This window comes from Rhyacophila brunnea, unplaced genomic scaffold, assembly GCF_057557595.1.
Source record: "Rhyacophila brunnea isolate RB1 unplaced genomic scaffold, BYU_Rbru_1.0 scaffold_1, whole genome shotgun sequence".
Lineage (NCBI taxonomy): Eukaryota > Metazoa > Arthropoda > Insecta > Trichoptera > Rhyacophilidae > Rhyacophila > Rhyacophila brunnea.
The window spans coordinates 61,631,379-61,648,208 of NW_028232751.1; the positions used below are offsets into that span (position 1 = coordinate 61,631,379).

At 35.8% G+C, this 16,830-nt stretch overlaps 1 protein-coding gene across 1 annotated transcript in view; it reads right to left on the reverse strand.

Annotated features, from left to right (window-relative positions):
• The window catches only part of LOC147080032 (protein apterous-like), a 193,440-nt gene that overhangs the window by 160,337 nt on the left and 16,273 nt on the right, over positions 1 to 16,830 (reverse strand). The window contains exon 2 of the mRNA XM_085947776.1: positions 4,339 to 4,778. Within this exon, the coding sequence (XP_085803902.1) occupies positions 4,339 to 4,778 (440 nt within the window). The remainder of the gene's footprint in view (positions 1 to 4,338; positions 4,779 to 16,830) is intronic.

The following is a 16,830-nucleotide window of genomic DNA, read 5'->3' on the forward strand; positions in this document are numbered from 1 at the left end:
CCGGCTCAAAGAATCGCCTTTTCGTTTGCAGGCGGATGCTCTACCACTGAGCTATATCTCCAGGCTTGGCGAAAATATATTTTATTGTAGGTCGTTAGGCAATGCGGTAAATTGGTTTGGCAATATATATGATGTAAGAATGTAGATTTTTTTAAATACAAATATGTTTTAAAAAAAACAAGTACATACACGTGTAAGTCATTTGTCCATTTCACTATACTTATACTTTTTTAAAAATTTGACTTCTGCCGTGCTACAGACACTATTTTTTTGGTATGGTAATTTCTGAATAATATAAGTATGAAGAAACCAATGAAATTCAAATTGCTCTCAAGTTATGTTGGAAATTATCACTTATGTACCCACTTTGTATTATATAAAATAAATAAACCACATAAGCGTGAAGTTCGATAGTTTTTACGGAAAATATGACATAGTTAGAGCGACGCCGAGCGAGAGAAAACGATCAAATAGGTTTTCATGTAAGAGCAGTCGTAAATAAAAATGGTAACAATAATATTATAATGTACCCTATGTAACACTATAGCAATCTCGATATAACATTTTTTTTGGAATTCGAAATTGTAATTATTCTTGATAAACTCGGTGGAATAATTAATATAGCATTAGAACACGCTGTGTATTCTCCAGCACGTAGATTTGTTAGTCCTTTTTCACTTTTATTGCGCACACATCTCCCGTTGGGTTACGTTTTATATTATTATTATGTACCTATCCGTTTTTATGGCTCAACGCGCGTTTTCAGGTTGGACGCGCCGTTTTTATGTCTCCTCGCGTTTTGCCAAGTTCCACGAAGCATCCAAAAATTAAGTACTCGCTAAGATTGAGATAAACACAATGACTGTACATTATATAGACACAAAGATAATATTAACTAGAGTAGGTGTATATATAAACCCATTGTAAGCAAAACAGGATAACCCTTCTTAACGGGGGACGTGCGCCGAATAGGTCAAAATGGAGCTTTTATGCTATTTTCAAAGCATGATCCTGGACATTCCTTAAACGTTGTAGATAATCTATTTATATAATTTTGAAGCCTTATTATCATATATATTTATTTTAAACATTTGATGACTGCATAAAGTATTTTTATTACATAAAATAGTATTCTTTTAAACCTCTCGCTCTAATGTTTTAGAATATAGTAATATTTCGGTACATCCATGTGCAGTGGTGTTAATATTTTTTAGATTTATTATATTTTAAAGGCATTTACAAAACCATTAGTAAAATTAATGTTAACATTATATAGTGATATATTTACGATGAAAATTTTTATTTTATAATCTTTGTGATCCCAAATTTGACAAGAATTAGGCATTTTATTATTCAAAAAATGGGAAAATTTACACATTTAAATATAATTCTAAAGATACTAATTATAAGCTATGTCTTTGACCATTCAAGTGTGATAAACATCCTACGAATAATGATTGCTTTATAATAATTATTGACCTAAGAATAAGGTAGTGTTTTTTGAAATCCGCCATTTCTATTGGCATTTACCAGTGGCTAAGCTACAACATACGGCCGTAGCCATAAATTTACAAACGATAAATGAAGTAGGGAGTAAGATCATGTTAACGTGCGTGTTTGCTCAGCAGATCGCTACATACCTACTTTAACACTGTTCATAAATTAAATCATCTTATTTTCTAAATTAAAGTATTAACAATGTAAGCTTTCATTTTGCTAGCGACAGCGTGAGAATTTTTCGAAATATTAGTATTGATGTAGTTGTGTGCAAAGTCCTTAGAAGGCGGCGCAGTCAATCTTTCAAGCTGCACGACCACTCAACTTAAATGCAGTGTGATCTAATAGCACAGAGATTACTGTATGAGGGGTACGTGGGTCACTTAAGTTTATGCCGGCCGGAGGGGAGGCTTTATCCCATCGATCTAAAATTTTCCCTATTTCTTGTGGTCGATTTTCAGATAGAAAAGTAGAAAAATATGCACTCGATCTACTTTCCAAGATAATGAAAAACAAACATTTCACAACACGGGTAGTGCAGTAAACGGTGTGCGCTGAGCAATGCAGCTGAGCTGAGCAGTTTTGGACTGAGTGGGATTCGTAAAGTCCGTCTTAGATATGTAAAGCTCCAACGCACTAACAGGTTTGAAAGCCCCTCTAGTCAAAACTTTACTTATGTGATAATTATTATTTTGTTTTTACATACGATAGTAGTTGTGTTGTTAGGGATTCACACACACACACATATTTCGAAAGGTTTCACTCGGTATAAGATTTTTCAAGGATCTTTCTATGAGACGAGTTTAGATACAACCCGGCTTAAGCCTTAAGATCTTAGAAGTAGCATCCATTAGGTGTGTATACCCCAATGAACAAATCGATACTCTATTCTCAATGGTTACATGTAAGTTGTACGTATGCAGTTCATCGTGGGACACTTATTCGTGCGCCGCAGTACGTGAAACATGAGTTCATATAACATTTTATCAAATGACGAGTTCTTCGTTGTACGTATCTTGCAAAATACATTAAATTTGTACGTATCTTGCAAAATGCGGCGATAGTTTGCAAATAGTACTGTTCCAATTAGATTAACCTTAACCTAACCTAGTAAAGACATATCATAAAATTCGCCACATGTTGTAGCATACGTACAAATATACTCCACGGTGAAATGTTCAACGAAGAACTCGTCATTTGATTAAATAAATGTTACACGAACTCATGTTTCACGTACTGCGGCACACGAATAAGTGTCTTGCGGTGAACTGTTTACGTACAAATTTCCGGATACGATTCTCAATAAGGAAACAACTCAAAATTTCAAGGTTTTGAGTTAATAATTCGAGTCAATGTAGAAAGGTCTTCTCCTTATAATTCAGCAAAAAAAAGTCAAACATTTCATCAATGTGTCATAAATCAAATACTTAACGCTTTCTGAGATTAATCATTAATTCAATTATATACTGAAATGTCTGGATTAATTCCTTATTAAACTATAAAATGTTATTGAGCATTGCTGAAACCTATTAAACTATTCAAAGATTTAAGATTGTAATATTCCAAGTATCCAACATACATAATTTTGAAAACACTTCTGAAAAAAATGTATTACAACCAATAAAAAAAATCTTTTTGAAAAAAGTTTCGCAGAAATCGAACCTGCATCTCTCCAGGTATCGCGCCCACCGCGCATGCTAAAGCTGTCATACCAATTACGACAAATTTTAACTATTGGCTCTTATAATACTCTCTGAAGCGCTTCCCAAATTGAGCTACGATTGGCAATCGACTATTGTTCTTGCGGGTTGTTTTTCTATTGGTTATACCTAATACAATTTTTCAGAAGTGTTTTCAAAATTATGTATGTTCTACTAAACTAAATTTAAATAATTACAAGATAAACATAACTTTTTATATAAGTACAACGTTTTTAAATTTTCAGTTGAATCATATAAACTTGACTTGACTAGCTTAAACGATCAAAAAAATTTGTAGTTGATAGAAATACTGAATAAATATACTTACTGAAATGTCATTTTGACACTTCACATTGATTTCCATAGTAACGCACGTATATATTAATATTAATAATTTAGTTGCTAGGACCCACTTAGCAACCAATAATAGTTTTACTTTTTACGGATTTCTTACGAAATAACTTTTCATACAAAACAGAATTAACTGAAAATGAAATCAATTCTACTTAAAGATGGCTAAAAGTATTAAAAAATGCATTGGCATCGTGTTCTGATATATTCTAAAAGTTTCAAATGTCTAGCCAGTCGGGAAGTTAGTTAAAAATCGATTGCAAGATTTGTACCGGACAATGAACCACGGGACAAATAAGAATACCAGCTAAGATAAACGTTGTAATAACATAATGTATACTGATTTATTTGCCAAATTTAATGAAACTAATTTGAAGCTACAAGGTGATCAATTAAATTTAATCAAAACTAAAATCTGCGTAAGATCGTGTTCTGATATTCTAAAAGTTTCAAATTACTAGCTAGTCGGGAAGTTCGTTAAAAATCGATTGCAAGGACCGGACCGGACCGGACAAACAACCACTGGACAAATAAGAATAAGTACGAGCTAAGAAAAACGTTCAAGGCTTTAAAACGAAAATGAGAATTTCTGCAAAAATTTCAAAAGCCATTATCTTGGAACAATGGTTTTGGAGTTGTTTCTCCATTTAAATAATATGGTATCGATATTACAATGGTTTAATATGTTTAAATTGGATGGGACATATTCGTTCTACCAAGTCTGATATCTAGTAGGCGCACACCTTTATATATTATGTATTACATATATTGATATAAATAAGTAACTCACCTGTAGTAGTCTTTTTTGCAAAATATATTCCCGTCTCTAGCGAAGCATGTGAGTTCAGAGTCGAGAGGCAGGCGGCACTCGCAGCACCGGAGGCAGGGCGCATGCCACCGCCTCTCGACGGCCTGCAGGAAGAATCTGTCACGAATCCTTCGCCCGCAACCTGCGCAGTGCTCGCCGGGCGGCTCGTTCAGGTTGGGGCCGCAGTCCGCGCAGGGCTCCAGCCTGCCACAGCCCGCGCAGTGCTCCTGCGGCGGGTCGCAGCCGACGCAGGGCTCCCTTCCGCAGGTGGTGCAGTGGTCTCGGTGCGGCGGGTCGCATCCCGCGCAAGGCTCCCGACCACAGCTAGCGCAGCTGGAGCGGTCCCGCGCCGCGCAGGGCTCGCACCCGCCGCAAGCACGCGACGCGAGGTTGTTGTTGTCGCCGGCGACGCGCTCGCACTGCTGCAAATTATTAAAGATAAAAACATAAAATTAATACTATCGAACGAGGGTACCTACTCAATGGAATTTGAAATTTATTTTGTTTAAGTTTTATATTATTCCATTTGAGTAATTTTTTGCGACCCGGGTTTCGCGTTTCGGCATCTTCAGACAGTATGCGCACTCACCAATGGCAAAAACACACTGACAACGAATACAGTTAGTTCTTGTTTACATAGTAATTTAATATTATAATAATAACCCGGGTCGCAAAAAACGACTAAATGGATCAAAAATGGAATACCTACTACAAAACGAAATCAATTAAATCAAAAACATAGTTTAAATACATTTATATTTTCTTTAACCGTGTTAACTGTCAATTCATTGTGGAAATGCATTATGTAGGTATACATATAATAATTTTATATTTGATAAATGCTAACTAATTAACATTCGACCTTTAGATAAAGTATAGATGAGGCATTCCCAGACCTAAAAATATAAACGCTCCACGTCACATATTTGCACCTCGTGATGCAAGAGGTTAAGATCGTGGCCCCCACAAGTGGGGGGGACTGACAGGGTATGTGAGATGAACACAGATCACAAATTTGCTTTAATAGTGAAAAAAGTCGCATGCGGCGCTATTTTACTTCAATAGTGTTATTATATTAAAATATACAGATGTGTGATACAATTTTTCATTGTGTGTCGATACTCGGCAACTCCATAATTCAAATGGATGTAGGTATTAAAAATACATCATAATTTTAGTGAATACACTATTTAGAAAACACTACTGTAAAGCGTCACACCGACTTTACCCTTAGCGATAGATAGGGGGCCCGCCAAAGATCCTAGCCTGGGGGCCCGCTTCAGGATGTGGGGGCCATGGTTAAGATACTCATCCTATGAAAGTTATTCACGAAAAATCACTCATTCACAAATAATAAGCTAAGCATTTTTTTTATCTAAAGTCTATCTTCCTTTATTTTTCTACAAATAATGGTATTATGTAAAATATTCACTATTTTTCTGATATAGAAGAGGATGTGAGTAATTTTAAAATAAAGTCATTGCTCAAATTAAGTACAGAAAAAATCACAGGACCTTTTCTCATATAAGTAAATAAATACGCCATAAAAATCGTACAGTAATTTAAAAAATATATATCAACACCAATGAAAATTTATTAATAAAATCTAAAATAGGATTCGGCACTACATTCTATTTGAGTTATGTTGTCACATTCTTTCCAAAACCTACAACGACGTAGTGATGGCGCACATGTAGGGTTTGGCAATGCACTATGTATGTTTTTTTAATTAGGTCTGCAAAAAGTAACATCGATGTGTGCCGCGACAATTTCGCTGCCTCGCTGTATGATTTGATAACATTGATAAGTAGGGCTTTGGCAATATATGCGTTCGGGCATTGCCGACTCAAGTAGAAAGCCGATACATTCACAACGACTGGTCCTACTTTTTCCGCCCCTCCCGTTGTTGTATAATATGTATGAACTGTCATTACCTATCATTGTTCTATAGAGTGCTCATACTGACGCGTCTGTCGTGTTTACACAGGGAATGGTTTGATTTGAATAGAAAAGTTACATGATAAATAATACACTAGCATTAACACACCTTCTACAAATGTAATGCATAGATCAATGCTACATATTTTTTTTGAAATCAATATAACCACCGGTTTTCTTGTGAAGGACTAGTCTGACTTCGACAGTGCTGATGTATAACAGGAATGTATATTATTTATTAATAACACTGATAGTTAATAATATATTTGATTTGAGAATTTTTTATAATTCAATTTGAAACGAGAAAGGGCGAATCAATATGTCAAGCAATCTGGGATCTGATTTTGACAGCTAAAAAGTTATGCTCAGGCTTTATTAATCTAAAGATGGCGGCGGTCCGGGACATGGCGAAAGGCGCGGGAACAAAGCAATTTCTGACTATGTTCGAAATTTCAGAGCGACCAGTTTGCTGGTCGAAAGTCGTATTGAATTACTAATAGGTATACCTACGTGTTGATAAGCTATCAACCAACGATCGCTTAATTTCACATAGCTAGTTACGAATGTTGCTCACGTATGGCTGCGAGACGTGGACCCTCAACACGAGAGATGTCCAAAGCACAGCGATGCATAGAGAGGTGTATGTTGGGCATCACGCGAAAGGACCGTAAGAGAAACGAATGCGTTAGGCAGCAGACAGGAGTACGCGATGTAATAGACGTTGCCAAACAGCTAAAATGGAGATGGGCGGGGCACATTGCTCGCCGAAAGGACGGCCGTTAGACAAATGCCGTCATCTAGTGGTACCCAAGGGGCACGAAACGGCCACAGGGTCGCCCTAATAGCCGCTGAATTGACGAACTGGTAAAGTTCGGCGGAAATACGTAGCAGCGAATGACACAGGACCGAAAGAGTTGGAAGAAGCTTGGGGAAGCCTTCATCCAGCAGTGGATTGACCACGGCTGATGATGATGATGATTATGTCGTTATGTCGTATGACACTTTTTGTAAAAATTTGGCGCCACACTAAGAATAATAATTCACTCTCGGCACACTGTTTGAAAAACACTGATCCAGGCGGTGAATTTAATGATATTATAAATTACCAACATTTTAAGATAAGGCTATGTTAGTAGAAATAATTTCAAATAAAAATCAGAGCAGTAGATATAAAATCTTCCGGAAAGCCACATTATGCAATCGTATAATATGTAGGTAGGTACATAATATATTATGTTCCGATAAACAGCTATACATAGTATATAATATTTGGTTACTATTTCTTTTATTTGTGTTCAGTGATTAAAAACCAATTTACTTTATAAAAGTTAGAAAGGAAAATAAATTACCAGGTTCCATCCTGAAAAGTGCATTATTATGAGTTGAGGTTGTGAGTTGCTATATTAACAGACTTTTCTTTTTACGAATATAGCTATAATATATTAGCTATTCGCCCTACCCAATGGGTTCCTACACTGGATTAAAAATACACATTAAAAAAATAGCATGCAATTTTGACCAGCCGTAGGTTTGAACCCGAAATCCAGGGTTTTGTATTTATACAAAAATAACGTCCTCTTCACAAGCCAACGTGGCCAATTTCGTAATTTTTAGAAGGAACTAATTTTTTTTTCTCTCGGTCAAACACAAACGTGTGATTGTTTTATAAACACGGGATTCGAACTAGCAATACACGGTACTTTTTCGCGGCTTATTCTTTATAATAATTATGTAGGCAGGTACTTACTAACTAATAATAAAATTGTTTTTATTAGTGAACCAAAACACACGGATTGAGCCCGCTTAAAGGCAATTAAGGCCTCATAAATATGTGTCTCTACGCTTATCGGTGTTATTAATAATAATTAATGATGGACAGTATAATATTGTCTTTTACTTGAGACGAAGTTTTTTATTTATTTAATAGATGGACTTATACAGTTTGTTGTATGTACGTGGCAGCAAAGAACTAGGTACCGAGAAGAGTGGAGACAGCTAGGAGAGGCCTCCATCCAGCAGTACATCGACCCCGGTTCATGATAATGATGATGACTTGAAGCTGTATGGCTACTATCCGTGGCTATATCCAACTGAGTTCACATAGTACATTAATGTAGTCAATTTAGAAGATAATTAGTGTATTCCCTCTTATTGTCTGTGAATAGCAGAAAACTCTACATAATTTCGATTCGAGGGGTAAGTAATTGATAATAGGTACATCATTTACCGTCTGATCCGACCAAACACGTTTATTTTGTACCTATAATAACTATACACGATTGCGGAATAGATTTTTAACTTATTGAAAGGGGCTCGAGATTACAGCATACTCACATCGCTTGTTAGCGTGGTTGAAGGAAAACTGATACCACGTCAGGTAAGTATAAGAATGCGAAACCGCTAATATTAGTGATTTTCGCTGAAATCGTAAAAATCATACTGACTGCTTACATCATGTGTTACCAATGCATTATTACGATGGCAACAGAACGTGCAACAAATGAGCACATAATTCTTAGGCGTGTTCCTGATAACTTAAGTTCCATTTTATATTATGAGCGATCATAATTTTAGTGCTTAGATTAATAATCACAGAAACGCCAGTAGGTTTGTTATTCATTATGATTGGGGTCGATACACTGCTGGATGAATGCCTTCCTTAACTGCTTCACCTGTTCTCATTGTTCTTCACTGTGACGTATGTACGTACATTATCCGAACATTATGAATTATATTTTCTATTCTATACTGTGGGTTTTAAAGAGTCCTTGTGGTCGTTTAGTGCACCTTGAGTCCAAACAATAAACGATATGAGCGATGTACCTATATAACTATTTTCCTTTTGATAATTTCTCAAACGAGTACCTATTTCCCGACTACCACTCTTCAAGACATGCTCTTGAAGCTCGTAGGTTCTTCCATGCTCTCACGTGGTATAGTTTCCTGATGCCCTGATAGGTATTCTGAAAGATTTGAATTTATGTGCATATCAATCATGCAGTTAAGTATATCGAAGCAATCTTCGGTTTTGTAACTGATGGTCGATTCGATACAAAGAAAAGAGAATTCTAGTTATTTAAAAAAAATCGATGATTTTTTATTTAAATAATATGAAATACTTGGATTATTTACATTACCAGCCATTGGTAATGCCAATTGGGAAGTGATAGGTATATTTTTAAGATAGAATCTATTTAGTTCACTCGGAATAGGTACCGTCTTAGGTAACTATATTTTTCGTATGCTATTTTTTGTATTAAATCTTGAATAATATTGTATGAATGTATTTATATACGTATTGCATAAACATAAACGATCCAATGCATCAAAAACGTCGATGACAGATCATATCACAGATCATCATAATAGATTCACTTATAGCAAACATCGCGATATGGTTCTCTGGCGACTAAAACGACTCGTATAAGTGTTAAAAATCAAAGCCCCATGAATAAGAGGCCACCCATAGACTAAAACCGTATGCGGTTTAGAACCTTGTGCCATACTAAACTTATGATTTCTGTTCATGGTTTCAAGTTTGTAAGTGTATGGTATAAACGGATGCACCCACGATGGCCGCGTGGCTTAAGCGCTGGCCTCTCGTGTCGAGAGTCCCAGGTCCGAATCCTGGGTCTGGCAAGTACACATGTTGTTTTTCAATTTGTGTATGAGTCAGAGTATGGACCTAATAGGTTGAGCAAGTGGCTGACATCCATTTCTCGTAAAAATAAAAATCTGTTAATACAAACTTCCACTCTGTGGAGGCCCATATGATCCTATTAGGATCGGATATGGTCGAAAGAAATAAACGGATAAAATCATATTAGTTATAATATACTTTGTGAAAATATATTTCCATGAACAAAAATCATAAGTAGATAATAGATTATAAGGTACACGGTTCTAAACCGCTTACGGTTTCAGTCTATGGATGGCCCATAACTCATTTTCGCTATGATGTCCTTAACGCCGTTTGGCTCAGTAACTTCAAATATTATAGGTAGGTACATCTTGATTCTTGATTGCACCAGCATCAGTGTTGCCAACTGTACTTAAGTATAGTATGATACTATAATTTTGTATAGGAATAAACTGAACGAATGTAAAATATACTAAGAATGACGAGCGACTTGGAGTCCCCGTGTGGTGTCAATATGCTTCAACTGAGAGCGGATATGGTCACAGAATAAAGAAGATTTTTGAATAAATAAGTATTTTTAAGTTTAATGTCAAAATTTATGAATGCTTACCAGTAGTGAAAGTCACCGCCTACTATGCACTGCTCATTTTATTTCTGTCACAGCGTTGTGATTTGTCCGATAACGTTAGAGCACAGAAATGATTCACCCAATACTATACTTAGTATTATTATTGTTACGTATGTGTTTATTGGCCTTCCCGATAGCTTTGGACAAAGGTATGTTAAAATAACTATCCCATCAAAATTATCGCTTGCTGCTCTAATATGCTGTAAAATTTGAAACTGAAAAACCTTTTGTAAAAATAATATGAAACAATATATTTTGTTTACTTAAAGGGCTGATTAACGGCATATTGCATCGGTATATCGCTATCGACGGATTTAAATGTAAGTACGTATATTCAATAGTTTTGAGAAGAACCTTTGGGATTGTTCAATAAAGTGGTAAGGGGCGAAAAGTTCACGTGGCATATGAAAATGCAGAGACTGCGCTGGATCGGCCATGTGCATAGAATTCTGGAGGATATACCAGCAAGGTGGGTTATGTACGCAACCTCCAAGGGCAAGAAGCCTGGATGGCCGAAATTGAGGTGGCTGTGCAACATTAGATTTAAGAATACTCGTAATAGATCGTCCAGGATTAAGGAAGGTTTTGAAAGCAGCCAAGACCCAGCAAAGGTTGTAGTGCCAATGACATATTGTGTAATCATTGTGTAGTGCCATAATTAATGATGGTGATATTTTATAATTATCTTATGCGGAACTTAAATATGTGTCGACAAGGTAACTAGGTTAGAATTCCGTTAAAAAAAGGTTGGACATCACTGTTTAGAGACCTTCTTTGATCTCATATTATTGAAGGTATTTTGTAATGCTTTGGGTAATATTTCACACCCAACTTGTAATAAACTTATTATAGGTAGGTACCCAATGTTTAAGATTTTGGTATAATTTAATTATTTTGATCTGTTTCGAAGACCCCGGTTAAAACTTCGGATGAATCGATTGCTTTATATGTGTCAAATAAAATCTTCAATTTCTTTTACAGAAACTCAACTGGCCACATCACAAGAGAAAAGTCAAAAATCACCCATGACCTCCAGCGATACAGTGAAGGCAGATTAATTAAATGAAAATGAATTGAATACTTACTTCCGTAAGTAGTAGGAATTTTGACTAGATTATTTTGTCATTAATACCACAAAATTTGCAAATATTATTAAAATTATTTTAATAGTACCTACCTATTAGAATAATATATAGGTACAACCATTTTTTTTCGATGTCTATATTTATGTAATTATGGTAAGAATTGAGACAAAAACAATGTTTACTTACATTAAACATATTAAGATGGTTATATGATTAAAAATGAGATATTGTAGTTATTTCACACAGAAAAAAGGTTGGGTTGATTTTAAAAGCGGCTGGACGGCGCGGGGTTAACAAAATCTAGCAGTTGCCACCGACTTCCACATTTACCCCGCCTACTAACAGCTTCTCGTCGTTCCACTTCCCTGATACATTCCCCATACCTAGACACTCGCCACTTTCAGTCTACCTATAAACACCCCACAGGAGGTATAATACATAGCAGTGCTCATCTACGAAGTATTACGAGCTGTCGAATCCAAAAGTGGTTATCGAATACGTGATGCAAACATTGAACGAAATAGGGTACAATATTTTTTCGCAGAATTGTGTAATTCTTAATCCGAAAAACAGACAAAATGTCACTTGACACATTCAGAACCTCTTGAGGCCTCTGTTTGCCTGACGGTTTTGTGCCAATGGCCGTATCCTTAGCTGTCACACATCTAAACTCGTCTCGACTGCTACATGTCGAATAATTATGTCGATGTGATTTTGTTGGTGTTCACAAAACACATGTAATTTAATGTAGTTCCCACACAGCTCGAAAGCGAGATTTTAGTTAGTTTTTAGTTTAAAAATAGATGGTGTCGCAAGCAACAAATTTCAGTCTACATGTAGGTATATCAGGGATAATACCAAAATGTTGCACTTGGTCATTCATTTTGGCTAGCTTCGTGACGTCACTGTCACGAAGAAAGATGCAACATTGAGCCCGATGACTATTAATATATCCCAGTCGAGACGATTTTCAATGTGAGACTGGGATTATGTGTAATGTGTGCGGTGCGACACGGCGCATATAAGCGGCCGAAAAAGAAACGCAGCCGCGGAATGCCTTTTGAATTTGTATCTCCACCGGCCGCCCCTTGATAGCCTATATTATAAATACCCTATAGCTATTATATAATATCAGGTACAGAGGTGATTTTGGCTTGGGTATTTAAATTGAAAAGATACTTTTTTATGATACCTACATGATCCAGTCTCAATAATATAACATAATTTTTTTTAAAAGTAATTGTCATTATGTTATGTTAGTCGTGCCCATATTTTACAGTGGCGAAGGCTCCATACTAACCGATTATTTAAAGCCTACCTTATTAAGAAAAATAATTTAACCTGCACACGACACCTGCCGTATTTGTTGGAATGTATTATAAATAAATACAGATCACAGCACCATCTGTTAAAGGTTAAAAAAATGTAATCTCAGTATGTCTATCGCAATGTATGCAAAACGATAGGCTCTAAGGCGTAAACCTAAAATCTTTGCGTATAACATTATTGTCTATGGCTGTAACTTTGTCCATAATAATTAATCATTAGATAATTGATAAAAATAATTTCAATGGCATTCAATCACACTTATAAATAAAAATAGATTGTTTTTAAAAATTAAAAATAATTTTATCTAATGATTATTTTTAAATAAATACATCGCTCAATTTTATGTCGTCAGTGAGCTTTTGAAATTTCATCGAATTAGTGTGTCATTGTCATTGGTGTGTACCTATTCATCAATATTAATGTTGTATTATCTTCTTATTTCCTGCAACTATACCTGAAATGTGTGTCATTTCTCTTTCCAAAAGCCATCCTTCGCCACTGTATGTAGACATCGGTGTTTGGAAAAAGATGCTTCATGTTATGATCAACGTTCCCTCTAATTTTTCTATTGTGTGTGCGGATCTTCAACGCATTTGAGAAGTGGCGTAACTAGGATTGGTGTCACCCGTCACCCGGTGCGATAAATTTACACCCCCGTCCTCCCACAAACACACACATACAATTTTACATTAAAACTTATATTTTTAAGATACAACTACTGTGCAAGCAATCGTATTGTTCACTTAAATTGTTTGTTACATACACTGAACACACAATATGTAGTTATTTATTACAAAAATTGATTAGTAGTTTTGTATTATACATATTATGTTAAGTAAAAAATACACTTTTACCGTTTAATAATATATTATTAGAACAAGTTAATATTGTAAGAACAGTGATGTTTTTACAATAAGGACTACTATGAGACTGTACTGACAAAGTTTATTGCAAGTTGAAACATGTCAAAGACTAAGAAATGTAGAGGACCCGGCACATAGATGGTTATTGATAAACACTAAAATACGTATCTTTTTTTTCATATACTTTGGCACGCGATAGAACGGGACGGATATAGTGATCCACGTAAAATTTCACTTGTGTGCTCGCATTAGTGCTCGGCCGTAGTCATTTGGCGGACGCGGCGCGGCGGCGTCTTGCGAAACTCAAACGTATAACCGTGTGTATTATGCCTCAAAAAATACACTGTCTACGCACATTTTACACACGGTTATAAGTTTGAGTTTCGCAAGACGCCGCCGCGCCGTCCCCGCGCGACCACTACGTTCTTGCACTTAAGGCCGGTACGGACTGGGCGAGTGATATAGTAGAGTGGCGAGTGAATTAGTGAATTAGTAACTGAAAAGTGTCCGAACACAGTTCATTAGTGAGTGACGCGTCAAAATGAACAGAGCGTCGAGAGCGACGGATATTTCAAACGGACACCATTCGCGCGACACGAGACTGCTGCCGTCTGCGCCTATGCAAAAACGGCGTTGTTGAATTAAATCGATTTATGCTCCAAATTCCTATTGATACTAATGATGAATACTAATTTACATAGGATACCTACCTATTATATTTTTGTGGTTGCATAAATTTTTGTATGCTTACCTTTGTATTTTTGTTGTTTGTTTAGGTAATAAATAGGTACTTTATGCACAATATTAAAACCACACCAGACATCTATCGAGCCGCCAAAGAAATGTCTTACACATTCCCAAATGTAGAAATATTTTTTTAACAATCCCCTTATCTAACGCATCAGGTGAAAGATCGTTTCTGTTTTAAAGCGTGCAAAAAATTATTTGAGAAGTACTATGGGAGAAAAAGATTTAATTTTGTATATAGAGCAAGAAATTTTAAGCCGAATTGACACTGCCAAAATAATTGACGAATTTGCAAGACGAAAATTTATTTAAAACATGTTTTTTTTAATTTTATTTCTATTACCTTTGTTATATTTTATGTTAATAAATTAATGAGTGTTTCTACGCATAAAACTTTTTTTCTAACTTGAATTTGGGGGCCCCGAAATTTTTACCGCTCAGGGCGTCCGCTTGACTTGATCCGCCCCTGATTTTATGCTCCATTGTCCTTACTGACTATAAAAAATATAAACAGATGATAAATGAATATAACTTATAATTATTATTCTTATGAACACTACGATTATGTGTACCTACCTACCTACGTCTTTACCTACTTTCAATAACAACAAGTTTTCTGTGAAATATTTCCATTATTTATCAAAGTTTTAATCAACAAATTATCCACACTACCTACTGACATGACATAATATCCTTCATACTGAGTGTACAATGTACCTAAACGGAATAATAAATGAATATAATAATTATATATAATAATATAATATATATAATAATCATAAGATAATGTGTACCTCTTTACCTATCCTCAATAACAACAAGCTTTCTGTGAAATATCGCCATTTATCTACGGATCTATCAACACACGTTCGCGACTTTTTGTCGCATTGAAGTATAATAATATAAGTTATGTTTTTTCGAGTAGTAATCTTTGTTTCAACGCTGTGCCCATAGATGTTATAAATAATAAATATAGCTGTGCCATTCCTACGGCAGCCGACAACTAATGCACTCGCCTGTTCAGACTTGGTTTGTGGCTTGTTTAGTATATAGTGAGAGGTGGTGGGGATCGCTACTCGCCAGAAATAATAGAATAAAATGGATCGGATTGACTGACCATTTTACTAAACTACTGGACTAAATTTGTCTGTTCAGACACGGTTTTTTACCAAATCACTCGCTACTTCACTAAATCACTGGCTCAGTCCGAACAAGGCATTAGTCGCACTTGACCTACGCCTTCCGAGAAGTGAGTTGAAGAATTGTGCATGTGATGGTTTCGTGCATTCGATCAAAACTAAAATCTGGCAAAGGAAACTTTCTTTTACAATATTTTTCTGTGAGGACTGTGCGGGGGATGAAAACATGTGTGCGAACCATTGATATATCTACTACTAGATGAGGAGTTCCCATACAAGTGTCATTTTAAAAATGTACCACAAAAGAAGATATTACGAATATCGTCTTATAATATTTCCTTGTAGGTATAATGCATTAAGACCGTTGACATGGATTCCCGAATTTCACCCGTATTGCCCTGGCTGTAAAACTAAATTTGCGTTCTTGGAATCGTGACCCTAAGGGTGTCTGCAACCCAAAGCTTGCAAGCTACAAAAAAATCATGTCTGAGCGGACAGAGCAAGTCGTCATGCGCTGACTATAAGTTAGAGTAAGATGCAAGCTAGATCGGGCTTACTCATAATTATTGCCAGGTCGTTTTCGAGACAAATATTAAGTGAGCTTATATCGAGTTAAGTCCGCTGATATTAAAACAGTAAGTTTTAACACTGGCCGAGTCGCTGAAAATCGGACGTCATTTTAAGAAGCATATGATTCATCCAGTAGTATATCAATGGTGCGAACACATTTTGGTAGGTGTACGCGCGCACACCCGGGGAACATTGATTATGGTCTGTAAGAAATGAATAGTCCACTATATTAATCAGAAGCGTTGTATTCTTAGGTTGGTAATGACTGCTTTAGATAAAGTCATGAGAGGCAGAAGTCAACCAACGATTAGGTATTGTGTGACCAGCTTCCGTCTGCGATACTGATAAAAACTAATGTTCCACAGAGGTAATCTCTCGTATCACAATAATACACATTTTAAACGGAATATCAACGTTGATTTTGATATAACCATATTATAAATTATGTAGCAACTGGAAAACGCTTATACCGCTGTTATTAATCATTAACTGCATTATATAATTGAAAACAAAACCTAATATTATATTATATTGC